The sequence below is a fragment of the Mytilinidion resinicola genome (genome assembly GCF_010093595.1).
Source record: "Mytilinidion resinicola strain CBS 304.34 unplaced genomic scaffold BDZ99scaffold_7, whole genome shotgun sequence".
NCBI lineage: Eukaryota > Fungi > Ascomycota > Dothideomycetes > Mytilinidiales > Mytilinidiaceae > Mytilinidion > Mytilinidion resinicola.
In genome coordinates, this window is record NW_022985443.1 from 1,814,007 (window position 1) to 1,839,644 (window position 25,638).

Below are 25,638 nucleotides of genomic sequence, written 5' to 3' on the forward strand. Positions count from 1 at the left end.
GTAGAGGAATGCATCGGTACAGGTCTCAGTAATGCAGACGTGTCGGAGCAGAGGTGATGTCATGCCGATCATTAAAGATAGAACGTCGAAAGCAATAATAGTACTCCTCGATCTTAACGACTACCAAGATAGATTCGTTCGAGAAAGCGTGGACTTCGACTTTAGTCCAAAGTCTCACGATTTCATTTTTAGAGCTTGTGAATCCAGCATCTGTCCTTTATATATTGATTTCTCTTCCCTATGGTCCACTAGAGGAAATCGGACGTGTTCCAGTTGTCATTTTGACAATGTAGAAAACTATCTGTGGTCTCTCAGGTCTATCTATCTCTTTAAACCTTGAATGTCATTTCCGTGGAGGCTCAGATTGGAACACCACGTTTCTGAGGGTATTCAACTATCTGAAGGCTCCCCTACTCCGTCGGCGTCCTCACAATCGGCACGCCCCATAGAGCCCCTTTTTGTACACTCGTCGCCGACATCTCCACCGCGTACGTGACTGTATCTCTGGGCGCCTCAGCTGGGGTGCACGCGTCGTCCATTTCCGCGTACACCGCAGTGCCCTGGAGCTCATAGTTCTTCTTCTCGGAGTCCTGGCTCAGTTCCAGCTTATGCTCTCCTTGGAGCTCGAAGCGTTCGCGCTTTATCCGCTTAAAGAGCCCTCGGCGGAAGAAGAACAGAATGGGGCCTAGGAGAACGAGGAAGACGACGCTACCGATTGTTGCGCCGATGATGACAGCTTTGGGGGCGCGGGATTCATTGGAACGAGATTCGGGGGTGGAGGTTACGGGGGCAGCGGACCAGATACGAGTCTTCGTCATTATATCTTCCAGGCCGAGCTCATCCCAGCCGCCCACCGGCTCGGCTGTCTTGCCGCTCAACGTCTTCGATAGGAGGCCTGGGACTTCCCATGATGCGGCATTTGCGTCATATACGCTCCCCCAAGTGAGGTTTGTCATGTCGTAAACGGCGACGGATTTGTACTCCCAGTCGCATCCTTTTCCAGCGGTGGTATGGATTTGGCCGCCGACGGTGAGGAGTTGACGGTTTCCGACGATGTGGCAGGTGTGGCCCCAGCGTGGAGCTTTGCCGGTGTAGATCTGAGTCCAGATGAAGGTGGGGAGGGAGAGGACATAGAGGTCATCGTACATTACTGCGGTGAGTGGGTTGTGGCCGCTATAGACGTAGCTATGGGATGGTGTTAGCGCGAGAAGAGTGAGAAGAGAGGTGGAATGAAGGCGGAGTTCCGAAGACATGGTTTTCGTCGGCAGATACGTACATGTTATGACTAGAATTATCTGGCGCTGAGATTGTGACGGTACAGAACCCTGTACGTGGAAGTGGGATGTCGCCGGTCGTCGTTTGGCTATACCAGGTACCATTCTCGGAGGGGTTAGGTAGATAAGACCCTATATCGAACACATCTACTGTGGTGAAGTTCAACTGAGATGGCGGGTTAGCCAATCGTACGGGAAGACGTCCATGCAGGCATAAGAGAAATAGTGGGCCTCGTGCTTATGCAAAGCGAATACTAGCTTTTCTATACTACCTTTGTACCCCAAAGAGATCTTAAACCATGGAAATGAATAACTCACTAAACTTCCACTTGTGGCGGTACTATTTCTAGACTTCTCATCTACTTGGCCCCCGATAGCGACCAAGACGCCATTGTCGCCTACTCCAGGAACGTACTGTAGTGCACCTCCGACTCTTGGGAGGTAATCCTTCATCCCATTCGTAGAGATGTTCACCGCGGTTTGTCTTACTAGATCAATTACCAGCATTCCATCTAAATAAATGGTAGTATTTCCAAATTCCAGGGTCCCTGAATCTGTACCGACATCGATTTGACCATTGAGATAGAATGCAAGACCCTGGTCATACGCTTCCGCAGCAGCACCGAAATTGGGTCTCCAGTCCTGCTTGAGGTCGTACTGATCCCATGTAGTGCCCCCCGAGTCGATAGACCAAAGGGGATATTGCTGCGAGTAACTTGCGCTCCGATTTGCAGCCGACATGTTCCCGATAAAGCTAGTACCACCGTAGGCATATAGCTTTGAATCATTTGCAGGGCCTTGGAACATAGTACCGCGAATGAAGTTCGGAGGCTCAGTTCCAGTTTGAGGATTCGGCGTCTTCTCAATGGCGGAGTAACTAATATTGGTCTTCCAATCCCAGGAAGTTTTCAGGTCATATTCGAGGAGGTACGTATTGAGTCCGTAGGTATTGTTGGTCCAATTTCCGTGTAGCCAGGCCATGGGATAGTTGAAAGTCTCGGCGCCGCCATTGATGTAAAGAATGCCATTCTTCACGATAGAAGAATGCTGCCATCGCGAGCAAAAGTACGTTATCGCGTCGAGTGGCTCAAAGACTGCCGGTAATGTCGCTGAAACTGTTGCCAGAAGGCTTGCCGAGCTAAGCACTAATATGCTCAGACGTGTGGCAGCCATTGATAGCCCAAGGCCCGTGAGAGGGAGATCCTGAAAGGCTCGTAAGAAACTGAGAGACTGCCCAGAGTGCCGGTGTGTTTGCCTTGTCGGTCGTTCTATATTCTAGCGAGCCCATGGATTCTAATAGCAGGAACTACAATGCGCAACGATACGAGGCACCACTCTCTTCATGCAGTCTGTCGACATTGCGCCTAAGCTGATCTTTGCTTTTTTACTCGTAGACGAGGCGCCGTGCCAGCAAATGCATTTGGCTGGCTTGGATGCGCGTTGCGAGCTCGCGGAAAGGTGCAGTTCGGCAGGATGGGAACCCCAGTCTCTCTTCCCCGGTCTGGAATCTTCTTTTCAACGCCATATCGGCCTCCGGCTCTGTCACCTCTCTCTTGAGCCAGTAGGAAGCCCGACCGGCCAGGAGAGTTGCCGGAGCCGTCGCTCATTAGATAGCAGCCGGCGGCTGACTCACCTGGAATGGGGTAGGACGGCTGCGGGGCGTCACAAGGAGTAGATGGGTGTCGCTGAAGATCGAGGCAATCAGGCGTGAGAACGTGCTTACAGAATATGCGGCTGGAGTGTGGTCCTTGGTGCTCTGAGAGTTTGAGAAGCACATCCTATCTCGTTGGGCCCTGAAAGCCATGAATGACGGATGGCCTACCGCGGGCCCCCATCATTGATTGCTTCGTATGGTTGAGTTGATGAGAAGAGATGACACTGCAAACTGAAGATCATCTGGTATGCGCTTTCGACCCTCAATCGACCCAACAGGGGTAGTCTGGTGGGTTTCCGTGTGGTCCGTGTACCAGCGCAGTGAGTGAAGCCATAGGGTGTATGTGCAGCCAATCCGATATAGGCGTATAGAAGCGAGGCCACCAAGAGAGAGCGGATAGCTCTGGCCTCTCTCGGTGCCAGCCGGCCAGTATGCAAGGCTTTGGATTCGGATAGCGCTAGTAGAAGTATCTACCGTCATCCTTAGCAGCCGGTACACCTTACATCTTTGGCTCAACGTCACGCCACCAGAGCTGCGTATAAGAGAGGGAAGTAAGCCACAAACTGCGAGCCGCGAACAGTGCAGCAAGCTGCTTTGTTCTTGAAGTCAGGCGGACTGTAAAGGAGAAGACGTACAGGAGGTCGACTTGGAGAGCGCTTCGTATGCCCAATTCCACGTCCACGGACGTCATTACGAGCCCCACCCCGCGATACTCACCATCCCGTCCTTGCTACTCCCGAACGAAAATGATATCAAGAAGTCCATGTGGCGTTTCTGTGACTATTTTGGTTTCTTTAGTGGCCATCCTCACACGCGATTCCTGATAGGGATGATCCTTCGCTTCGGCATGTCCCTGCTCCCTTCAGCTGCCAAGGTGCCTACATTAGCTCGATAAGACCAAATCGTGATGTGGAGGAGCGAGGACGGTGGCAGTCAGGCAAAAGCGATGCTGAGGAAGTGTGTGAGCACCGGGCCTCTCGGGTTTCTTAAGAAGCAGCCCCTTTCCACCTGCCAATGGCACCGGCCGTTAGAAAGCACTTGGCAGGCCTCAGATCGATTACTAACGACGCCATTCGGACTGCCGCGCACGGGAAAGATCTCAAAGAGGGTATTGCGAGTGCATCGCCAGTGCTAAACTTGCAACCGAAGACGGCCTTAGAATAGGATCAATGCTCCCATCATCTACACACTCAGAATGCTTTCAGGCTTGATCAAGGGCACATTTAGCTGTATTGCAAGGAAAGAACAGCTCTGCAGCTCTGCAGCTTCTGTATATAGATTGAGCTGCCCCTTGAGATTCAGCGGAGACGCCAGCTCGGCGTCATGGCCTTTGGCCCCAACATACGCCTGATCAATTAAAAGCACCACCACCACCACCAGGGCACATTTAGATTTCAGACATGGGTATGCAGCAATTGGGCCCGCACACCAGGCGGAGGAACCCGCGGAGCAGTCCCACAGACGAAGGTCTCTTTTCATAGAGATACCGCTAGGTCGAATTGGGAATGGCGTATTCTATCAGCTCCCCACCTGCACTCCAGGGCTGATGCCCCAAGCGGTGAGACTGGCCACTACATCCCATCATCACCGTATCCATCGGCTCTTCTTGTACTCCGGAATCATGGCCGTGCTACTAGATCTGCCCTCGGAACTCCTTTTGGACATCCTGTCCCTGGTGCGGTCAACGTTGAGCTTCTCCGCCCGCCTCCAAAAGTCCACGTACTGGGCGCTTTCACTCACCTCGAAGAGACTTAACGTCCTCGCGAACCCTTTCCTCTACCATGAATATGTCAATCTTGACGTCCGTATTGGGTTTGCACCGTTTGCCAATACCATTGTTAATCGGGCGGACTTGGCCGCCCACGTTAAGAGGCTTGCGTTACGTGGAGTGGAGGAACCAGTGAATAATGCAGATCTTGAAACCATCCAACGCCTTGCCGACGCCGAGGACCTTCCTCACGCTTTAGCTACCGTATCCGAAGTCCATCACCGGCAGGAGGCAGTGGCCTTCTTTCTTATTGTAGCTCTGTCTTCAAAGGTGGAATGCCTTCATGTCGAATCAAGGGACCTCCATCGCGTTCCGTGGTTTATCTTGAATCTGGTCTTGCAAAAAGCTCTCGGAGAAATACCGCGACAGTTTGGTCGCCTAAGAAATGTTGATTTCAACGGAGGGGGCAGGCATGGAATGATCGATATCATTAATGCCTCTGGCTTCCTTCGTCTACCTTCGCTGGAGACTTTTCAGCTTAGGAACGGAGGGCCCAACAGGACTGACCCTTCTGAATGGAAATGCCCGGCGCGGACTTCCTCCGTGACTACAATCAAACTACAAGAATGTCTGCTGTCTTGCGATCTTTTCATTCGCCTGATTCGCTCTACCAAAGCAGTGAAAAATTTGGTTTATATCAACACAACGCAATGGACAAGCCGAACACCAGCGCCATATCTTTGGGAACATCGCGGCTCCCTGGAGTCTATACACTGGAGCGCGGAACACCTGAGCAAACAAACCTCTCTGATTTCGAATGAGAAGGGCTCGATGAGGGACTTTCAAAAGCTACACACACTGATCTGGGACCAGTATTTGCTGGGAGCGCCTTCTGAATGGAGCGACAGAATTGAAGTTCGACTCGTGGACCATCTGCCGTCATCGCTCGTCACACTTGTTTTGAAAAGCTGTGATCCTGCAATCATAAAACATCTCGATCGCCTGACAAACGCGGATCCTACATGGTTACCAAATTTGAAGACCGTTACTGTTCGGATAGCTGGGCTTCGACGGGGTATTGTCAGTCACGATACCGCTGGCGATGATTTGCGCAAAATAGCTGAACGATTTGCTTCGAAGAACGTTCATATGTCTTTCACATTACCTCTATCCTAGTAGTAGTCGGGAAGCTCCTTAAATCTTCTTTTGGCCTGAAACACTTTCTGGCCGATGAACACTGCTCCATTGTTCCAGGCTTCTTGGATCATGTTTTTTCTCGCTGGAGTGCAGTTGTTCAGTCTCATCGATCTCGGACATGGAGCCGATGACAGGACGCACAATGAGCCACTCGTCGCAACGTCCAACGTATGTAGGTGACACGGCTTACAAGATGGCCAATGGAAGGTCACTCGTTTCCGCGCCAGGGGCTGGTCCGGTAGCATTGCTGATACTACACGATAACAAGGTTGAACAAGCTCTGCCCCCATGTATCTTCTACATGTCTTTAACCAACGCATCCTCAGTCAATCTCAGTTGTCTTTCCTTTTATCTTACATGCCCCCCGATTCTTACTCCTCGATCCTATCTAGACCTATCGACACCCTCAAGGGTTGGTGATCTGATCGACACTTGTTACTAGCTTCAGCATGTTTAGTCTTAGCAGCATCGTTTTTCTTGCAATCGGCTTTGCTGCTATAATATATGCTCTGGTCTGGGCGGGCAGGAGGAGTGGTGATTTACCCCCAGGTCCTCCAACACTACCCATCATTGGTAATCTCCATCAGATACCCGTGAAACGGACTCACTTGAAGCTCACACAATGGGCCCAAGAGTGTGGCGGGATCTATTCTCTCAAATTAGGCTCTACCACTGCTATTGTTTTAACGGATCGTCGGCTAGTGAAGGAAATGCTGGATAGGAAAAGTTCCGTCTACAGCGGAAGACCGATTTCCTACGTTGGTCATACGCTCATCACGGATGGAGATCACATCTTGACAATGCACTATGGAAACCTATGGCGGAGTTATCGAAAGCTTGTCCATCAATTTTTCAACGAGGGCCTGGTAGAGAAGAACTATGTCAGTCTCGTGAGCGCTGAGGCAATTCAACTGCTTCGAGATCTGTGCGTCTCCCCGTATGATCATATGCTGCACTCGAAACGTTTCAGCAACAGCGTCATCATGAGCCTCAGTAAGCCGATTTTAAATTCATTCCGTAACGCGGTGCCAGTTAATCATTGTCCGCAGTCTATGGCGTCCGCACACCCAATATCAAAACTTCTCACATGACGAAACTCTACGCCCTTATGTACGACTGGTCTCAAGTCATGGAGCCTGGAAATACACCTCCAGTCGATGTGTTTCCGTTCCTCCGCTGGGTACCAGAGCGCTTTCTCGGGAGCTGGATCTCAAGAGCCAAAAGCGTCCACAAAGAAATGAACACCCTCTACTTCGAATACATGGACCTCGTCGTCCAGCGCCGCGTTATCGAGGGAAACAAACAATCCTTCATGGATCAAGTTCTCGATCAGAGAGAAACATTCGGCTTCAACGAACACCAGATCGCGTTCTTATGCGGAACAGTCATGGAAGGGGGGTCGGACACCTCGTCGTCCATGATAATCGCCTTCATGAAGGCCATGGCGAAATGGCCCGAGGTCCAAAAAAGGGCGCAGCTCGAAATTGATGCTATTGTTGGAGAAAAGAGGTCCGCCAGTTGGGCTGATTACACCCGACTCCCATACGTCGCGGGTATCGTCAAAGAAACAATGAGGTGGCGACCTGTCGTGCCCTTAGCCTTTCCACATGTTTTGGCTGAGGACGACGTTGTTGATGGATACCATATTCCGAAAGACAGTACCGTCTTCCTCAACGTGTACGGCTTGAATCACGACCCTAGTCGCTTTCCAGATCCGGATGTTTTCAATCCGTCGCGCTTTGAGGGCTGCACGACTTTGGCCTCCCACCTTGCCACAGCCGCTGACCCTAATGACCGCGATCATTATTCATATGGCGCCAGCCGCCGTATTTGCCCAGGGATGCACCTTGCAGAGCGCAACCTGTTCATCGGAATGGTGAAAATGCTATGGGCTTTCGAGATTAAGCCTGCGAAGGATAACGAAGGACGGGATATTGAAATTGATGTTAGCAGTGAGTCGGGGTATAGTGCTGGTTTCTTGGTGGGCGCGAATGATTTTGCATGTGAGGTAGTGCCGCGTTCCGAGAAGAGACGGGAGACGATTATGAGGGAGTTTGCAGAAGCAGAGAAAAGTGTGTTTGGGAGGTATCAGTGCCCTTGACTAAGTGTAAGCTGGATTTGCAAGAGCTGTTCAAGTAATCCTCTGCCTATTCAGTGTCCAAAACCTCAAGAAGCCGTTTTCGGGGACTGCAGATTGGAAGACCTCCTTTCTGGGCGTATTCATCTATTTTAGAACTCTACTGCCTAGTCGACTTCCAAATCCTTATGACATCTTTTCCGGCGCTCGTAACTAAAGCTCCTACTTTTCGAAAGGAAATATTCTTTCTTTCGTGCCCGACAGCCTGAAAGGAGCGATCTTGCTTCCATTTCGACACGCCGCCTAGCGACTTGCAGGGCTCTCAACGTAGTCAGCTTCGAGGAAAGCACCAATGCGATCTCCAGGCTTTGTAATCGAGAACTGGGCGCCTGAGAGGGCGCTCTCTTTAGACTCGACGCCGCAGCATGAATTGGGGGTGCATTCTCATCGTTTTCCGGCGTGGATAGGTTCCTGAAGGAATACAAGCCCGTCCAGGCTCAAACGCGGTTATTGTTATTTCCTGAATGCGTACATCGGACGTCTCTTTACTCAGTGTGAGTAGGCATCCCAGCGCCGACACGGGTATTCAAAGGTGCTAATGTCAAAATGTCATTTCCGAGCCGTTGGAGACTTCATACATGTTGCCTTTTCAAAGATTGAGACACTTGAGACGCTTCATGCCTACTCAATGTTAGAACGCGATCGATGTCAGACTCATGGAGGTGCAGATTGGACATCTCTTTTCTTGGGCTGCGTGAGAATTGAGGGTTGTTCTTCGGAGTCATCATCTTTCGTACTACTAAGATGTCGTTCCCGATGCGTCGCATTTCAGGTTGTCGTGCATGGTTGCTTTTCTCATCAAGTAAGTTGGCTGGATCCTCTCACGCCTATGCAATTTGAGATTGCGCTTAATGCCAACTCCGTGGAGCTATAGATTGGTCACGTCTTTGGAAGGGTGCGTAGCACTTCGAGGCTTCTTACTCCTATTCACCTTTAGGGCGATAAGATGTCATTTCTAACCTATTCCAGATTAGAAGATGTCCAACCATCCAAAGCTACGAGTTTTCAAGCAAGACGATATGTCATGTTAGCTAATCTATATATCAGTTGTCGAGCCTTCCCTTCGACTCTACGATTTATCGGACTTCACACCGACCTAGTTAAGGCGTTTCAACGTGTCAATTAACTTGACCTATGATGATGCTTTAGCATATCGTCGACTTGACCCCATGAATAAATCTCCCAGGGCTTTCAAATTCGCTGTGTCTTCGCTCACTTGCCAGACACTATGTTCCCGGCTGGCCTTATCCCACACATGTCACAGGTCTTTATTTCCAGTTGGCTTTGTCCTCTTAGCGAGACAAAGGCATTCTTTCCCAGAACAAAGCCTTCAGCTGACCGAGCGCTTTGTTTCGTTTTCTCGGACGACCAACGGAATGGCTATGTATAAATCATGTTCAATGTTCCTTGAAGAGGCCAACAACTTCCAGCATCACTGAAATCTGTCTTCAGATTTTCCCATTGACACTCACGATGGGAAGAGAGATATCACAACGCGAAAGGAATAACCTGAATCAGGCAAATGTGCTCAACACTACCCGCCGCACTCTGCGCCCGCGGACCGCTCAGAACGCTAGGGGTAGTGCTTTACAACAAGCGCGATTGAATTTTGTAAGTCTATGTTATCACACGTTAAAACACAACTACTCGGGTTGTAACAGCTACAACCTAGGATCAACAACTCATACGGTTCACGGTCACCTACGTACAGACTTGGAGTTGCTGGCATAGTAGCTGCCTACATGCCTAGCCAGTTACAACTTCTACAGAGAGGGGTTGGGGTACGGTGGCCTACCCTGCCTAATGCTGCCTACTGCTGCCTCCAATTAGTGCTTCTGCCTATGCATACAGTCACTTCCTACGTAGTATATAGTTTGGCCTTCGGGCCCCCGAAATAAGACAGAGTTCACATCAATTTTCAACCTGAGTCAACTACTCATGTTTCTGGATAGGCTCTACGGTATCCCAAGTTGTGGCCGACTTCGTCTTACAGCCGAGGCAGCAGAGGGCTTCAAAATCCCGGAAATTTCTGTTACCGCAGGTCAGTCATGCAAGGCTTGCTTCACATTCCACAGTTTATGGAATGGCTCAAGCAGCACAACACCCCGGCTATTCCGTGCTCCATTGAGGTGATAATCCCCCGAGCGACCACGGGAGCTGGGTCAGGGGTTGAATGCCCGGTATGCACGCTCCAAACTCTTGCGAGAGAGTACTGGGAAGGCAATCCCATCGGTGGCATCCTCGGCCGTTTTGACCGGGGTGTCTGGAACCTTGCACGCCACCCAATTTACTCTCTCGATTTCTTAAGATTCATTCGTGTAGGAACCATCTTTCGTCCCCGTCTATTAGGTGAGGCTGGCCAAGAAGACGCAGAAGAATTTCTTCGTTGGCTTTTGCATAGGATCATTCAAAACTCCACCACGTAAGTTCTAACTCTCCCCCCAGCCGTTTGCTCATTGTTCACTTGCTTGATTATCCTTGCCTTTTCCCCTAATTCTTTTTCATTTTTTATTTATTGAGTCTTTTTAAGAATGAGTCTCATTATGACGGTAGTAACCTAACATGGCCCGACGAATATGAAGCCCTGTTTGCAACAAACGTTCGAAGAGACGCGACGTGTAGCGAATGTGGCACTCGGCGTACTACCGCACCTAGCATAGATGAGGGCCCCATTCTCAGCATGGCGATCACAGCTAGACCATCCACTCTTCAAAGATGCATTAGAGAATATTTCCAACCTCAAGCACCGGTATCCATCCAGTGCACCGATCCAAGATGCAATAACAATATGGATCACACCGAAGTCGTGTCGATTATATCTGCGCCAGAGATCTTGATCATCCAGTTAATACGATCACGGTTTTCGGCGCTGACAGGAAACATGTTCAAAGTTCGCACCCCGGTTGCGGCAGATCAGCGTTTAGACCTGACCGCTTATCAAGAGAATACGAACATGCCTTTGGTCTACAGCCTTTCAAGCGTAGTTTCGCATGCTGGAGAGGACCTACAAGGAGGTCACTATATCGCACACACTACCGGTCCGCCACCTAATCGCGCTATCTCGGCGATTTCGGATTTTCACTGCCTTCCGAGTGATACTGCTACGCTTCGACAAGATGACAAGACGCATCGTTTCCCTGGGCGAGAACAGGAGAGGTTCCAGAATTATATCTTGTTCTATACTCGAACTTCCAATACTGGTGTATATGCTGAGTCTGCGGTTCCGGTAAAACGAACGACGAGGGGAGTGAAGGGAGGGAGAATCGGTAAAAAGCGAAGTAAAGGCAAAGCGTAAGTTAACGTAAGTAAATGTGCATCCCTGGGTCCCGAGACGCACCCCATCACGAGACGGAATTTTACTTTAGGCCTCTTTATAGTCTCTCTCGCATGTATCCTAAAGCGATATCAGCATCAGCGTCACGATTTCGTACCTGTAGTCGCAGCTCTTTGTCGGAGTGTGACAACATTTCGTTGTCTCCGTCATGCGCTAGTCTCAGACAGCCGCGGCGTGACTCCGCGAGGCACAATGAGTTCCATGAATGTCATCAAAGAGCTGAAGATACCACAGTGTTCAGTCACGTGATTAGACTTAATGAATCTTGCTACCAATACTACGTCACGTGGCTTAATCTTCCCTCCAAACACTGGTACATGTATCAGCTGAGGACTTGAACAGAACGTAAGATAGATTACACAGTATCTATCACTCCTCCGTCTCGTCCCTAACAAAGGATCCCTGTTGGCTGAATACGAGGGACCAATCAACGTGGCGACATCGCATGACACACAGCGCCCTGCCACAAGGCAGTTCATGTCTTCTCAGTCCAGCAGTAAGACTAAATGGACTAGAAGAATGAATTCAATGCATTTAGAAGCGAAAAGATCTCAACGCTGGTACTGAGGGCTAAAGAGTGCTAATACATCACAAAGGAGTTCTCTCTTGCACCCGCTGTGTTGGTCCTGCCGCCGATCGATCACGAATGTGGGAGTTTCTTCGAAATTCGGAGTGCCGGGGGCTAGCTCTATGGCGAAAGAGCATGGCTCGGAGCCTTGAAGGCCACTCGCTTTGAGGAAGGTGCATTCCGGCTGCTTCGCCGCGCGGAGGATGGGTGTTCGAAAGCCCCCTGACGTGGCGCGATGTTTGGCGTGCCTTAGCATGCATCAGGTGGATCATGCATTAGCGCATCCTGTTCACAGGTATCATGCCCCGCGCTACTACAATTTCGGATTAGCTTAAAGTGGTGCGACGCAGCTACCTATTCTAGAAGGCACCCCGCACTGTGCTTTGCCAAGCTCTGGCGCGCTTATTACGTACCCGTTTTCGTTATCCTGAGAATCGTACCACCACACCAGAGTGTTTCGCGAGGAGATTCCGTCACGTGACCACATTATATGGAAGTTGCCCACGAGATTTATGTCACGTGACGGAATCTCCTTGCGAAACACACTGGTAGTCGGATCTGCCGCGAACAGCTTTACATGCTATGCTATCAGGCACTGTGCAGGCGTCACAGCGTCTCTTGTGTGTGTGGGTTGACGCACGTCAGCAACAGGGGATCAAAACACAGACCAATGCAAGGCTTCTCACCAATCAACTCTTCAGTATCTGCCAGTCTGCTGTACCGCGTAGCCGTGCGCGTTCCGAAATGAAAGCGCCACACTCCCCACACCCCACACACAAAAGATACGCCTGATAGCTGAATCAACCGTGGGCCGCCACCATGTCACCTTCCCCAAATAGTTAATATGCGGCTTGCTCGGATGTGGTTATGATTGGTTCATCCACAACCCTTCACAAATCGGACAGAAGATGCTTATCTACCATTTGCCGCAGTCACAAGGGTACACGGCGCTAAAAATGGGGTCGCAGCTACATATCTATCCAAAATATCTCACGGCCTGGTCGCGTCTTCATTCTTTCATTCTCCCCCCCCCCCCCCCCAACCATGAGTCTGAAACCCGAAAATGGAGGTCTTGCTGAGAAGGATATCAACGCTGCTCCGGCCTTCAGTAGTGACCCAGAAAATTTGGTCGAAGTCAGCGAGAACAGGCTTCACCAAGATCTGAAAGGCAGACACATGCAGATGATTGCCATGCAAGTTCAGCACACTGAATCGTCATCTGTGTACTAATGTATGCATGTAGTGGTGGTGCAATTGGTGCTGGCCTGTTTGTTGGCTCTGGCAGTGCTTTTATAACTGGTGGACCTGCTTCTGTGCTTCTTGGTTTCATGATTGTTGGTACGTTATACGCTATTCGCATTGCGACGTGGTAATTAACATGACTTTAGGCGGCATGGTGTATGCTTCTTTGCTGCTGAAAGGCTTTGTCCTCATCTAACTTGGTCATTTAGCTACCTCGTCATGCAAGCTCTCGCAGAAATGGCTGTCATGTACCCGATCAACGGAGCCTTCACTATGTACATCTGCCGCTTCGTTGATCCCTCTTGGGGTTTCGCTTGCGGCTGGCAGTATGCCATCAGCTGGCTGACTGTCCTTCCTTTTGAGATCTCAGCTGCTTGCAACATCATCCACTACTGGCCCGGATCGGACGGCGTCAACAACGCTGCTTGGATCGTCCCACTGCTTGTCGCTTTGGTTGCCATCCAGATCTTTGGCGTGAGGGGCTATGGCGAGGCGAGTTTACTGAAGCTATTCTAAGGACCGAGTTAATTGGAACAGGTCGAGTTCGTCCTCAGTGTTATTAAGGTTATCGCTTGCACAGGCTTCATAATTCTTGGAATAATCATTAACTGCGGCGGCGTTCCAACAGATCACAGAGGCTATATTGGTGCAAAATACTGGTATGCTCAAACTTTTGAGGTGGCTACTGGCAAGGCTAATAACGCAATATAGGCACTCGCCTTACACTGCATTCCTCAACGGCTTCCACGGCTTTTGTACTGTTTTCGTTACAGCATCGTTCGCTTATACTGGAACTGAGCTCACTGGACTAGCTGCTGCCGAGACTGCCAACCCTGCAAAGGAAATTCCAAAAGCTTCCAAGCAGGTTGTTTGGCGTATCGCCATTTTCTATATCGTCAACCTCTTCCTTATTGGGTTGATCGTACCAGCCAACAGTACCTTGCTCACTGGCGCAGGATCCGAATCCCGTCACTCACCTTTCGTCGTCGCCATTCAGCTCGCTGGCATCAAGGCCCTCCCATCAATTTTCAACGCTGTTATCTTGATTTCTGTTATGAGTGTCGCCAACTCCTGCACTTTCGGCTCGACCCGCACGATGCAGGCTCTGGCCGCACATGGTGCGTACACCGTTTCATAACTTTCACATAACGCTAACTTCATACACAGGCATGGGTCCCAAGTTGTTTGCTTATGTTGACAAAAAGGGACGTCCTATTTCTGTGGTCATCCTTCAACTCCTCTTTGGATGCTTAGCTTTCATCAATTTGGCGAAGAATGGTGGAGATGTTTTTACTTGGCTTTTATCATTGTCAGGTCTTTCCATACTATTCATTTACGGCAGTATCGCTTTGGCTCATATTCGCTTCCGCAAGGCCTGGTAAGCTCCAAACTGCACTATCGGTTGGCTACTCGGTGACTAACTACTTGTAGGGCCGCCAATGGTCACTCCGTAGACGAGCTGCCCTTCAGGGCCGCCTTCGGTGTTTGGGGCTCCTGGGTGTGCTTGATCATCAACGTCCTCTGCCTTATCGCACAATTCTACGTCGCGCTGTACCCAGTCGGGGGTCCCAACTTGGATGCTAAAACGTTCTTCGAAGCATACCTCGCCGGTCCTTTCCTTATCGGCCTATACGTGATCTGGAAGGTCTACAGCTGGTTCGTCCGACCAGAAGATCGCCCACTATACGTCAAAATAAAGGATGTTGATATCTACACTGGTATGAGAGAGAGTCAGCGAGCCATTAGTGGTGTAGGTGTCTCGGAGGAGCAGAGACGCGCTAGCATCGCCGAAATGCAAGATGGGAAGAAGAGAGGTCCTATGGATTACATCGTGGCTGGTATCAGAAATATCTTCTAAATTGTAGCAAGATCATCGTTCGCGAATACCGTAAAGACGGTCGAGAACGACGACTGGGCCGCCATTGAGAGTCTACGTCCGCCAGCAGAGGCTTTGTTCTCCATCTAATAACAATCTTATTGTTTGCTAGAACAAAGAGAGTTGGGCATATTTCCTTATCTTCTTAGACATTGGGTGTATATACAGTCACAGTTGATCAATCTATAAGGTGCACGTTCCTCTACAAAGGCCAACAAGCTTACTACCGACGTTAATTTTAAGTCAATCTGAAATCGTAGCATAATGACAAGAGGCCCACGAAATATCCTGAACGGGCTGGACCCGGTAAACACACTCCCTGATCGAATCCGCAATTTGCGTCAGCGGCAACGTGTCGGCTTAGGTCACGCCGTGCAACTTGCCCGATCCGCAAACGTAAGACTGTTTGATTCACATATTCATCTGATGGGCTAACATATCGTATAGTTTGCAGGAATATCTAAGCAATGGCCTGCTCGCTGCCTCAACAAACGCAGCAGAGGCCTCCACAATCATGGAAACCATTGCTACCGCCACTCGGCTATGCAAGGCCTGCTTCATATTCCACAAATTCTGAACTGGATCGAAGAGCACGACAACGGGACGGCCACGTCAGCTTGCGCTATAGCTCCCACCGGCGCTAGGAGATGCCCAATCTGTGAGCTTAGAGACATAGCCCGACGGTATATTGGGATGGCCGTGTTGTGGGTAACCAAGTCACTCGTTTTGATTTTATCATGTGGCAGACCAGACACCGCGTAAATATGGACTATCAGTTGAGCAATAATGAGCAAGAAGATGCCAACGAGTTCCTCGAATGGCTCGTGTCAAAAGCAATTGTAAACCCCTTAAACGCGTAAGTTGCTTCTTTCCTTCTATTTCCATCCCTTCCCCTAAGGCCATAGGTCTAGACATTGATATACTACTACTTGAGTACTCTTTTTGGAAGCTAGATACTACTGTCGGGAGCGCCCACCCTAGCAGGAAGCTAACTAATCAAGAGGAAGCTCAGGTTCCGCTCACTTAATCTTGACATGGCAATTGGAGTTTTGAGGCCTGGTTGGGGTACCCCAAGCAAGCGGTAAACGAGTGCCCATAGATTCACGGCCCGCCATTGTGTATTCCTTGCATTTGATAGTAAAGCTAACATTTTCTAGTGCGAGTATTCCGACGTGGCAACGACAGTACGAAGGTCTCTTCGAAATCCGCCTCTCTCAACGGTGAAAATGTACAGTTTGTGCTACCATGCGTGAAATAGCTACCGGCGCAGTGGATGAGTTTCCTCTCGTGGTGTTCACGACAGGAGATAGTAACCTCCAAGCCCTCGGTGCGGCCAAGTTTGGAGACCAAGATATACATGTTGCCTGCGATACCTGCGGTGGGACCACGAATCAGGTGTCGAACGAACGGATCTTCTCAGCACCCTGAGATACTAGTCGTCAAGATTAGACGAGATGACTTTGGTGAGACGGGTGAGACTAACCGCCAGGGCGAGGCTATTCTTGGCCCTATCAAGATCTTTGACCGAATTAAAGCCAACAAGACGTTGAACTTGACCGACTTCCAAGAGAATAAGGATCTGGCCCTGATTTACGAGCTCTCTGGTGTTGCGTCACACAACGGAGATGATATTGAGGAAGGCCATTGCATCGCGCACACAACTGGGCCTGAAATCAATGGTAGGACTCCAGTCGACGCCATTTCGGATAGTAATGTCCAGATTTCAACTCACAAGATGCTTTCACAGGATCCGAAGAGCTATCATGCTGATCCAGCTGAGGAGGAAGAGCGCAAGGAAAACTTTGAGAACTATTTCGCATTCTACATCAAATCAAGCAGTAGTCACCCGCTTACTGCCAGAGTGTATGCCGGGTTGGAGTCGACTGCGCGGCCATTTGGGAAGGGCCAGAACAAACGCGTGAAAAAAGGCGAAACAGGTTGCGGCTAATCGGAGAGGCAATACGCAGGGCTAGACCAGGCTGATCGGACTACCAAAGCGCAATAGCACCCAAAGTCGCTGTAGTTTTCGAGATGCTTGTGACCGCTGGGGGTGGCCTCCGTTCGTATAAATATCTCAACATGATGTAAAGAATTCCGACGCTTCTATTGGACACCGTGAGAATGTAGCCGTTTGACAAGCTCTCACCACCGCTAGCAGTGGCTCGGGTGGGTATGAAACGGCGGAGAAGACGGTAAAAGATTACAGGGTGTGAATCGCATCTAGACGGATGGGGGTGTTTACCAATGCCAGAGGTGCCTCTACACTCTACGATACATACATTCAGGTGAGTGTAAAAAAGTCGGACGGTGTATATTAGACTAGACGAAATGGATGCCTTTTTCTAGAGACATGCTACCGCTAGAGGTAGCCTACGTCGGCGTAAAATACGGAATATGATGTAAAGTGGTAACGTCCATTCCTGCGTGCCGAGACCTCGCAATACCACTATTCATTCTGGACGTGGATGAGAACGTCGCTCTGGACGTCCTCGGATGCACTGGAAAGCTCATATATCCCGTCATAAATCTTATCAAGTGTGCTATTGTGGTGACTTGATACTCATCAACTGGGCTGACATAATATGGCTCGCACCTGCTGGCTGTATGGATAGGTCGAAAGCAGCATAGCGACCGTTATAACCTACCACCTACGTTACTCGACTTCTTTAGGCGCGTAGAGGGAATAATACCTGGAAACAGAACAGAGTGTCAGGACATTTGAATTGGAGCCCTGGAGTGAGACGAGCTTTATACGGTCCGGCACACGCTGTTCACGGTGCGTCTCCGCTTCATGTGCAAGTTCTTGAAGCCATTTGCAAGATTCGCATGATTTGTCCCCTTTCCAGTGCCAGACAACCAATCCATCGCTTTTACGGGCAATGTAGCTGGTTCCGTCGTAGCGGTGAGGCGCTATGGTCAAGGCCGAGAAGTCCAGGTCGGAACAATTCTTGCATATGATCTCTTCACGCTCCGGATGTGCGCTTGCAGCTTCAGATTTGGGCGCGTCGAGTGTTCGATTCTTTTTCCCCTTTCCCAAAGAGAACTTCATGAACTGATGGAGCAATGGCGACATTCTGTTGGAGAAGTTTGAAGTATGTCGTCTAAGCACAGCTCTGGCAGTTTCCCATTTCTCAGAACTGTGAAGGGGCGGAGTAAGGAGAAAGCTACGCCGCATTGGGACTAGTGTTTGAAGTGATTATTTTGTCGCGCACTAGAATACTAAGTCGACGACACTCTTGACGCTCCACTGACTTCGACGAACCATCAGCGATGCGCATTTCCAACAATTTCCGTCAATACTCATCTATCGTAAGGATCTGGTAGCTGTATTCTACCGGATCACCTTACGAGAGACCTTTTGCGGCTTTCATAAAGCCCTAAGATACAACCTCCCTTCCAAAAGATGTCAGGATACACACGATGGACGTACAGGCGAACTGCCCAGACCTGCCGAACATCCTATTCTACTTCTGTTTTCATTATGGACACCGGATTTGATCCTATGTTCGATGCAGGAACTCACTATTGACGCCCGCGGTCGATCGGAAGCGAGGATCAGGAACACGTGCGTTCCTGGTAAAGATGAACAATTGTACCCCGGAATATATCGGCCTGCGTGTGGGCTGAACACGCACGCAGGTTGAGCAGCTGCTACTTGTACGTATGATTTGTAGCGTGACAGCGTTGCAGCTACGAAAGACCGAATGGCTGCAAATCCTCGCATGGGGAAAATCTGTGTCATGGATTCTTGTAAATCGTAGGTGGCGATCCACACATGATGTCGGGCAGCCGCTTCCAGAAAGCTACTACCCGCGGGTTACTCCGCTCTGCTGCTTCCACGCGGTTGAGGCTGGTGTCCCCACTTCTCAAAATGTTTGCGAGCTAGAATCCGCCGTTTCGTGCCTGGCCAGCTCGATACGTCACTTGCTACTCACTTCTTAGACAACGAATTTTCTTCCTGGGTTTCCCATTCTCAACGTTTGCCTTTGATACCTTGAATTCTCTTTCAGCACTTATTTAATTCGATAGACCTTTCTTCGTTCTTCCTCAACATGCGTACCTCTTTCACGTTTGGCGTTGCTGCCGCGATCGCGACCGTTAACGCTCAGTTGCGTGGCTTCAATTATGGCAGTACCTTCAACACCGGAGCCAATAAACAGCAATCGGATTTCGAAGCCGAGTTCACGACTGCACAGGGTCTCGTGGGAGCGAGCGGCTTCACTAGTGCACGCCTTTACACTATGATCCAGGGCGGAACGACGAATACGCCCATCTCAGCGATCCCCGCAGCAATTTCTACCAAAACAACTCTTCTCTTGGGTCTTTGGGCGTCGGCAGGATCGGCCGCTTTCAACAACGAGATCGCTGCTCTCAACGCTGCGATTAGCCAATATGGAACTTCCTTTACCGACTTGATTGTTGGCATATCTGTTGGCAGCGAGGACCTTTATCGCAATTCCCCTACGGGAATCATCAACAATTCCGGAGTCGGTGCTCAACCAGATGAGCTTGTGAGCTATATCACCCAGGTACGACAAGCAATCCAAGGAACTGGAGCTAGCGGAGCGGTCATAGGCCATGTCGACACCTGGACAGCATATGTGAACGCCTCCAACAATGCCTTAATTTCTGCTTGCGATTTCCTGGGAATGGACGCTGTGAGTAGATTTGTCAATCATCTCGCACAACGCTGACTATAGCATAGTATCCATACTTCCAAAACACCGTCGATAATGACATAGGGGGTTCCAATGCCACATTCTTCGATGCCTACGATGCTACCGTAGGTGCTGCTCAAGGAAAGCCCGTTTGGGTAACGGAAACCGGCTGGCCAGTTAGCGGACCAACGGAGAATCTGGCTGTGGCCAGTATCGACAATGCCCAGACATACTGGAAGCAGACTGCGTGTAGCCTCCTTGGCAATATCAACACGTTTTGGTACACCCTACAGGATGCCGAGCCAAATACGCCTAGCCCGAGTTTCGGCCTTGTTGGCGGCCCTACACTATCAACCACTCCTCTGTTCGATTTGACCTGTCCAGCAGGGGGCAGCGGCGCTGTAAGTAGATGAATTTCCTTTTGCGACTGACTACTACAGCTTCTCAAACGCGACACTGCCACTCTGCTACCCAAATCTAGGCGACAACAGGCTGAAGCACTCCTCGAGACAAAAGATCTGTGCTTCCATCCTCGTTGCTAATGGGGTGAAGAAAAACAGCACCAGCGTAAACAATTCGAGTAGCAGTGGGGCGCATTTGATCAGTAGCTGAGCGAACATCTATATCTTCGCAAGCAACCCTCTAATCTGAGTGCAGGCACGTTAACCCGTATGAGAACCACCGTGCATTTCTCCATCCATACTATCACCACATCCAACCCAATCATCACCAAGACCATGAGCAAAATCTCGCCGGCTGTGACCACTGTACCAACATCTAGCCCGGCTGAGCTATCCGGCAGTTATCAGGTCCCACACCTCATCATTCCGATCGACAGCTCGCAACCTGAAACGACTATGGGCACGAGTTATGAGGGCATAGTCTCTCCCACCGTGTCTACCCTCTTCAATTTCGACATCCCCACGAGCTACGTTGGCAAGATATGCAATCTCGTCTTTCTCTACCCGGACGGATCTCAACAACGCTGGCCAGTTTACACGGCTGACTCTGATGGCGGCATCACTGTTCAGCAACTGGCTACACCGGCAAATACAAGCACGACCTTTGCGAATGTTCCCGCTGGTAAGATTTTCGGTGTTGTGAAGCATCTCGATGCTGGACAGGGTTACACCATCTACAGCGGGCCGTGTGCGGCGGGAAAGACTCTCAGCTACCGGATTGACTCAGCGGATGGGCTGGACATGAAGTTCTTTCAGGGTGTCAGCCCGCCTCTCGGCTTGTTTATTACCGTATCCTAATTTTCAGGTCGAGGGGACTTTGTGGTGTTGCTCAACACGGACAAGTATCGCGTATTTTGATTGGATGAAAGTGTAGTAATGGAGACGATGCACGGTCTCTTCTCAACGGTTTCCTATATACTTTTAATCACTCCATCCTAGTTCCTACGACAACAGGTTCTCAGGTCCAGACTATCACATTCAGTGCTTCGCTCACGTGACTTTCACGTGATGCCTTGTCGATGGGTTGCCAGTGAATTGGTAATCCCAGTGAAATCTTATCCCAGCTGCAGGCGCAATACGCTTCTCTCGCTCATTCACCGCCAGTGATGGTTTCTCACGCCTACAAAAACCCCTTCAGGATTCCGATGGTTCAACTCCCATCATAGCATCTATACCCACCACACCATACCACACCAAACCACACTCTACTTTTAGATTCAGTTACCTTCACCTACCGTTTACAAATACTTCGTGCAACCAACATCAACACAAGATGTCTGCTACTACCACTTCGCTCAACGACACCGTCTCTGCCACTACAGCGAAGATGTCCGAGCCCACCACCCAGACCCAAGACAGCGCCTCTGCTTTCACAACTGCTGTCACCAATGCCAACGATCCTGAGGCTACTATCAATGAGGAACCCGGGGTCATTCTAACCGAGTTCCCGAAGTTCAGTGGACTCCCTGCCGAGCTTCGGATCAAGATCTGGTCACAAGCCTTGGAAGACATCACTCCTCGAGTAGTCGAAGTGTACGACTACAAGGAAGCTCGAGTCACCCCCGGCTTCCCCGGAATCTTCCACGCGAGCCACGAGTCCCGGAGGGAAGCTTTCAAGCTGGCCAAGAAGCAGGGCAAGACAATGACCCTCAACGCAGAGGACAAGCAGATGCAGCCCATCGAGCGCACATTCTACTTCAACTACAAGCGCGATACACTGCTCACCACATGGCGCTTCGCCCCTGATTTCTACGGCACCTTGGCCCCGGAATGGGCTGACGACGACTTTGACTTCCTCTTCAAGCTCACCGAGAACTACCGCCACCGCGCCATCAAGGACCTCTTCCAGGCCGCGGAGATCGCCAAGGTGCAGAAGCTGGGTTGGCATCCGATCAATGCGGACCAGATCATCTCGCCTGACGGATTCGCACGGTTCAAGGAACTTAAGGAGTTCGTCTATTTATCGGGTGTCAAGCGCTACACGCCTTCCAAGGGTCAGCTGCGATATATGAACGGGTGTGTGGCTTCGCTGAAGCTGATGTTTGCAAGCCTCAATGCGGAGGAGCCTTGGTCCAATGTAATCTTCGATAAGATCGAGCCGAAAATTCGTGCGGTGTTCTCGGTAGAGGATTTGGTCGACGAGGTTGAGAAAGGGGAGTCCTTGGAGAAGGAGGATCCGGTCGACGAGGTTGAGAAAGGGGAGTCCTTGAAGAAGGAGGATTCGATGGCTGAGGAAATTGAAGGTGCCTCCGGCGACAGTGTTTTGCAATACGAGACTAGCACTTAAGAGGGGCGAGGCCGTCGACATGACCTAGCCATGCCTGGGAGGTCTGAATGCGGAGTGCTGATTTAGTGTCGCGTTGGGCTGCTGCTTAGATCCTGCCATTAGCAGGGAGGATCAGATGATACTATCTGTCTCGAAGCTTGAGTTTCGGTTGATTGCATTTCCTTTGGCGGTTGATTTCTTTACCACAGTAATAGGACACAGGTTTGGATATGCCGTATTTTTCATCTTGTTCTGATTTATTTTAGGTGCTGAAGCAACCATCGACAGTGGCAAGTAGGCCGACTGTTAGAGTGTGAAATTCCACTGATTTGACCTCTCAGGGACTTGACATCTTATGAGAAATTTTAGAATGTGCCAAAGCACCTCTAACAGTGGTAACAACTGTGTCCAGACTTTTGGCAAATCACTGTAGTTATAGAAACTCTGACGTTTGTCACCAAAGTGATGGCTCTTGCATAGCCTCGTCGTTCAACCCCCAGCTCATTGGGTCCGCATTTCCGAAACTGAATTGGTCGTCTGACATCTAACACGACCGTGAGTGACGGACGAATGAGTGAGTTTGCAATAATGTTTCTTGGCTTACCATAAAGTCCCAGCCATCCATCAGCCCACTCGGCGTGCCCAGTGTCATCCCATCGAGCACATCTGCCCCCCCCTCCGTCTGACCTGGCCCTACCTTCTCCTCAAATATCACCAAACAGCGTTCTTCTGCTTCTTCTGCAGCTTTAAGTAATAAGGGCGGCAATTCGTCCCTCTCGAGCCCTTTCATAAGACCATCGATATGAGCAGCAGCCAAACACGCGAGCAAGTAGCCCTTAATGTTGCTCTCTCCAGCCTCCATGCACTGCAGGGCCCACGCTTTCCCGCCATTTACTACGGAAAGAAGGTCCGGTCGCAGAGGCACCGGGCCTAGACTGTCTTGCTCCTGCAATTGCGTCTTGAGTTCCGCTGCTATGAGAAAGCAAGCCTGGGTAGCGACGGTGCGGAAGAATCCGGAGCCACAGACCAGAAAGCGCGTGAAATCGTCTTGAGCCGAAGGGGTCGTGTCACTGTCACTGCGAGGCCGAGACGCCATGATGGACGAGGAGGGGTACACTGCACACCACAGCTGGAGGGAAGTCTCTATGATTACTTTTCTGGAGTACGCATAGGTCGATTCTCGCAATCCTAGGTCGAAGAATGGAACATGAAGCGACGAGAGGTAGCGACGCATGATAAAGTCGACCGCGCGTACTCCGAACGAGGAGGGCGAGCTTCCGGTGGTCATTCTGCTTCTTTGAAGGTTTTGACAGAGCGTTTTGTATTGTACCCTGAACTCATTATCCAGTCGAAGGGTTTCGTCATATGTATCCCGAGAACCAAGATCGTTCAAGAACTTCGTGATCGCAAGGCGGAGTGGAAGTGTCTTGCGGAGAGCTATCGCGATGGACATCTGTGTGAAGTTCTCTTCTGGTTTTGGCACTGGATTCTCAGCCATGAGCTCCTCGTCGTCGAAATTGGAAGGGGGTTCGGTATTGAAATCGTCAAGAGAGACAAGCGGAGGTCCACCGGAGCTCATACTAGACTGTATTGCTACCTCCAAAATCGTATTCCATAGCCTCCTTCGCATCTCAGCAGCAAAAACCGTCCTCTTTGGTAGATATACGGGGTCTCTGTGCAACCCCATGTACATAGCCGTTCTGAGCAACTCGCCAACCGAAGTCCAGATCATAGTTCCACCTACACCTACTGTTTCTCGAGCGACCAAGAGTAGGAGAGTGGTTTGCAGAGACTGAATGCTTAATCGTAATTTGAATTCGGGCTCTGAGTACCAGGTTTGTGCCTCATACACCCATTTGATGGCCAAATGGCGTAAAGAGAAGTGTTCATCGTACGTGGTGGCCCCGATCGCGAGAACTAGCTTGACTTGAACTAGGAATGCGTTATCGGGCTCTTTTTCCGATGTCCACAGCGCCTCGTAGTCTTTTCTGAAGGTAGGAACGTGCAGAATCCGATAGATCGTTTCGGTCGTCCAGAGATAGCAGCTGACGAGCTTGTCGGCAAGCTCTTTTGGTGGTAGGTCGGCCTTCGAGGTCGGCGGTGTGGGCCACGGTGGCTCTCGCCGCATTTTGATGACTTTTGCCAAAGCTTTGCACCGTTGAAGGCCAATACACACTTTCGAGGTATCTTCTCGCAGATGTGGCTCCATCATTCTAATCATATCGAATACGTCGCGGAACTAAAGACCAGTTAGCCGGTTGATTCACAGCTTGAATTTGTTGCTGTCTGTGTACACTCTTCTGCCACTGCATGCAGTGCTTCAGCACATCGCCGGAGCTTGACGTTTTTGAGACCGCGTCGAGGCATCCATGACAGTGGCAAACGGTATACACAGTGAGGCAGCCTATGACCTACCAATGCAGCAGAGTTAATCCAATGACTTTGACCGAATAGACGGGATTTGTGCATGACGCTGCGTTGGCTAACATGAGCCTGGCCAAAAAGGCGTTTCTCGTGTTGGATGTTGAAAGTTCCACTTATAGAAGACGCCATTGTTTCTATGTCGGAAGTAAGAGCGGGAGAGTGGGCAGCACTTTGCATTAATTGAGACACCTCATCTTCAAGTCGTCTGATCTCTCGCTTCATGGATTCGATATCGGAGGCAGATAGCTGACTAGCAGGAGTTGAGGCACTTGTTGAACTGGACAATGACATTTGAGGACGGCTTGGGATCATTTTGTCAACAGGTAGAGGCCGTTGAGACTCCACTAGCTCTTGGGTGAAGCCAAAGTCCGTCGTAGTACACGACTTCGTTTCCGAAGCATCGTGATTCGCATTGATATGTGGTAGCTCTCTGCACACGTTCATAGCTCCTTGGGGGCCTCCGAGTGTAGTGAAATTGGTCGCCCCATGGCTAAGACGCCGTCGCAAAGGTGGGTTGTCGTCATACACGCAAGTGTCATTTTTGGACCGCACACAGTTACTACAGGGGAACTCTCGATTGCATCGAATTTTACGTTTTCTGCAGACAGAGCATGATCTGTACCCCTATTATTAGCCTTACAGATGCAATGTCGTAACTTGAGTTGATCGTAGTAGCTTTCTGTAAACATGGGCGCCTCTTTGGAGGGCTCTTTAAGGTCGATTAGGGATAGCGGGGACAACAACGTACACAGCTGGCCTTCTACGGCGGCGTTCAGGCTCGGACATGACCGTCTTGAAGTGACTACGCTGGGTGATTCAAGACACACGAAAAATGGGTC

At 50.2% G+C, this 25,638-nt stretch overlaps 11 protein-coding genes across 11 annotated transcripts; 8 read left to right on the forward strand and 3 right to left on the reverse strand.

Moving 5' to 3' along the window:
* Positions 1 to 103: 103 nt before the first annotated feature.
* BDZ99DRAFT_440976 (uncharacterized protein) lies at positions 104 to 2,544 on the reverse strand. The gene is made up of 3 exons (XM_033717740.1): positions 1,593 to 2,544; positions 1,277 to 1,440; positions 104 to 1,185 (listed from the first exon to the last, which is right to left on the reverse strand). The coding sequence occupies exons 1-3, from the start codon at positions 2,445 to 2,447 to the stop codon at positions 411 to 413; spliced, it is 1,794 nt and encodes a 597-aa protein (XP_033578899.1). The 5' UTR covers positions 2,448 to 2,544; the 3' UTR covers positions 104 to 410.
* Positions 2,545 to 4,512: 1,968 nt separating this feature from the next.
* On the forward strand, positions 4,513 to 6,047 carry BDZ99DRAFT_283473 (uncharacterized protein). Its single transcript, XM_033714018.1, has one exon. It carries the CDS (start codon positions 4,550 to 4,552, stop codon positions 5,810 to 5,812), a length of 1,263 nt encoding a protein of 420 aa, XP_033578900.1. The 5' UTR covers positions 4,513 to 4,549; the 3' UTR covers positions 5,813 to 6,047.
* On the forward strand, positions 6,048 to 8,221 carry BDZ99DRAFT_283542 (putative cytochrome P450). The gene is made up of 2 exons (XM_033714020.1): positions 6,048 to 6,826; positions 6,883 to 8,221. Exons 1-2 carry the CDS (start codon positions 6,283 to 6,285, stop codon positions 7,932 to 7,934), a joined length of 1,596 nt encoding a protein of 531 aa, XP_033578901.1. The 5' UTR covers positions 6,048 to 6,282; the 3' UTR covers positions 7,935 to 8,221.
* A 1,394-nt stretch (positions 8,222 to 9,615) lies between these two features.
* BDZ99DRAFT_461890 (uncharacterized protein) lies at positions 9,616 to 9,899 on the forward strand. Its single transcript, XM_033719718.1, has one exon. The coding sequence runs from the start codon at positions 9,713 to 9,715 to the stop codon at positions 9,866 to 9,868; it is 156 nt and encodes a 51-aa protein (XP_033578902.1). The 5' UTR covers positions 9,616 to 9,712; the 3' UTR covers positions 9,869 to 9,899.
* BDZ99DRAFT_461892 (cysteine proteinase) lies at positions 9,896 to 11,590 on the forward strand. Its single transcript, XM_033719719.1, has 2 exons — positions 9,896 to 10,392; positions 10,524 to 11,590. Exons 1-2 carry the CDS (start codon positions 10,019 to 10,021, stop codon positions 11,263 to 11,265), a joined length of 1,116 nt encoding a protein of 371 aa, XP_033578903.1. The 5' UTR covers positions 9,896 to 10,018; the 3' UTR covers positions 11,266 to 11,590.
* Positions 11,591 to 12,902: 1,312 nt separating this feature from the next.
* BDZ99DRAFT_461893 (uncharacterized protein) lies at positions 12,903 to 15,199 on the forward strand. The gene is made up of 8 exons (XM_033719720.1): positions 12,903 to 13,065; positions 13,116 to 13,210; positions 13,261 to 13,270; positions 13,324 to 13,606; positions 13,652 to 13,773; positions 13,826 to 14,232; positions 14,282 to 14,492; positions 14,546 to 15,199. Exons 1-8 carry the CDS (start codon positions 12,917 to 12,919, stop codon positions 14,970 to 14,972), a joined length of 1,704 nt encoding a protein of 567 aa, XP_033578904.1. The 5' UTR covers positions 12,903 to 12,916; the 3' UTR covers positions 14,973 to 15,199.
* A 1,148-nt stretch (positions 15,200 to 16,347) lies between these two features.
* BDZ99DRAFT_519181 (uncharacterized protein) lies at positions 16,348 to 16,938 on the forward strand (the record flags this gene model as incomplete). Its single annotated transcript, XM_033725379.1, has 1 exon — positions 16,348 to 16,938. The coding sequence occupies one exon, from the start codon at positions 16,348 to 16,350 to the stop codon at positions 16,936 to 16,938; it is 591 nt and encodes a 196-aa protein (XP_033578905.1).
* A 264-nt stretch (positions 16,939 to 17,202) lies between these two features.
* On the reverse strand, positions 17,203 to 18,281 carry BDZ99DRAFT_283704 (uncharacterized protein). Its single transcript, XM_033714022.1, has one exon. It carries the CDS (start codon positions 18,163 to 18,165, stop codon positions 17,644 to 17,646), a length of 522 nt encoding a protein of 173 aa, XP_033578906.1. The 5' UTR covers positions 18,166 to 18,281; the 3' UTR covers positions 17,203 to 17,643.
* Positions 18,282 to 18,887: 606 nt separating this feature from the next.
* BDZ99DRAFT_283650 (GPI-anchored cell wall beta-1,3-endoglucanase EglC) lies at positions 18,888 to 20,190 on the forward strand. Its single transcript, XM_033714021.1, has 2 exons — positions 18,888 to 19,648; positions 19,696 to 20,190. The coding sequence occupies exons 1-2, from the start codon at positions 19,043 to 19,045 to the stop codon at positions 20,059 to 20,061; spliced, it is 972 nt and encodes a 323-aa protein (XP_033578907.1). The 5' UTR covers positions 18,888 to 19,042; the 3' UTR covers positions 20,062 to 20,190.
* Positions 20,191 to 21,018: 828 nt separating this feature from the next.
* BDZ99DRAFT_283979 (uncharacterized protein) lies at positions 21,019 to 22,632 on the forward strand. The gene has a single exon (XM_033714026.1). It carries the CDS (start codon positions 21,383 to 21,385, stop codon positions 22,394 to 22,396), a length of 1,014 nt encoding a protein of 337 aa, XP_033578908.1. The 5' UTR covers positions 21,019 to 21,382; the 3' UTR covers positions 22,397 to 22,632.
* A 197-nt stretch (positions 22,633 to 22,829) lies between these two features.
* Positions 22,830 to 25,585, reverse strand: BDZ99DRAFT_384297 (uncharacterized protein; the record flags this gene model as incomplete). Its single annotated transcript, XM_033715371.1, has 5 exons — positions 22,830 to 22,919; positions 22,980 to 24,614; positions 24,791 to 25,076; positions 25,185 to 25,415; positions 25,548 to 25,585. The coding sequence occupies 5 exons, from the start codon at positions 25,583 to 25,585 to the stop codon at positions 22,830 to 22,832; spliced, it is 2,280 nt and encodes a 759-aa protein (XP_033578909.1).
* Positions 25,586 to 25,638: the final 53 nt, after the last annotated feature.

Excerpts from the sequence above, each read along its gene's own strand:
- BDZ99DRAFT_283542 (XM_033714020.1), top strand. The coding sequence starts at position 6,283 with ATGTTTAGTCTTAGCAGCATCGTTTTTCTTGCAATCGGCTTTGCTGCT. Across the intron at positions 6,827-6,882 it reads CAGCGTCATCATGAGCCTCA|TCTATGGCGTCCGCACACCC; the intron begins GTAAGCCGATTT and ends CATTGTCCGCAG.
- BDZ99DRAFT_461890 (XM_033719718.1), top strand. The coding sequence starts at position 9,713 with ATGCCTAGCCAGTTACAACTTCTACAGAGAGGGGTTGGGGTACGGTGG.
- BDZ99DRAFT_283650 (XM_033714021.1), top strand. The coding sequence starts at position 19,043 with ATGCGTACCTCTTTCACGTTTGGCGTTGCTGCCGCGATCGCGACCGTT. Across the intron at positions 19,649-19,695 it reads ATTTCCTGGGAATGGACGCT|TATCCATACTTCCAAAACAC; the intron begins GTGAGTAGATTT and ends ACTATAGCATAG.
- BDZ99DRAFT_440976 (XM_033717740.1), bottom strand. The coding sequence starts at position 2,447 with ATGGCTGCCACACGTCTGAGCATATTAGTGCTTAGCTCGGCAAGCCTT. Across the intron at positions 1,441-1,592 it reads CCGCCACAAGTGGAAGTTTA|TTGAACTTCACCACAGTAGA; the intron begins GTGAGTTATTCA and ends CCGCCATCTCAG. Across the intron at positions 1,186-1,276 it reads GATAATTCTAGTCATAACAT|CTACGTCTATAGCGGCCACA; the intron begins GTACGTATCTGC and ends ACCATCCCATAG.
- BDZ99DRAFT_461893 (XM_033719720.1), top strand. The coding sequence starts at position 12,917 with ATGAGTCTGAAACCCGAAAATGGAGGTCTTGCTGAGAAGGATATCAAC. Across the intron at positions 13,774-13,825 it reads TATATTGGTGCAAAATACTG|GCACTCGCCTTACACTGCAT; the intron begins GTATGCTCAAAC and ends AACGCAATATAG. Across the intron at positions 14,493-14,545 it reads ATTCGCTTCCGCAAGGCCTG|GGCCGCCAATGGTCACTCCG; the intron begins GTAAGCTCCAAA and ends AACTACTTGTAG.
- BDZ99DRAFT_283979 (XM_033714026.1), top strand. The coding sequence starts at position 21,383 with ATGTCTGCTACTACCACTTCGCTCAACGACACCGTCTCTGCCACTACA.
- BDZ99DRAFT_283704 (XM_033714022.1), bottom strand. The coding sequence starts at position 18,165 with ATGCGGCGTAGCTTTCTCCTTACTCCGCCCCTTCACAGTTCTGAGAAA.
- BDZ99DRAFT_283473 (XM_033714018.1), top strand. The coding sequence starts at position 4,550 with ATGGCCGTGCTACTAGATCTGCCCTCGGAACTCCTTTTGGACATCCTG.
- BDZ99DRAFT_461892 (XM_033719719.1), top strand. The coding sequence starts at position 10,019 with ATGCAAGGCTTGCTTCACATTCCACAGTTTATGGAATGGCTCAAGCAG. Across the intron at positions 10,393-10,523 it reads ATCATTCAAAACTCCACCAC|TAACCTAACATGGCCCGACG; the intron begins GTAAGTTCTAAC and ends TTATGACGGTAG.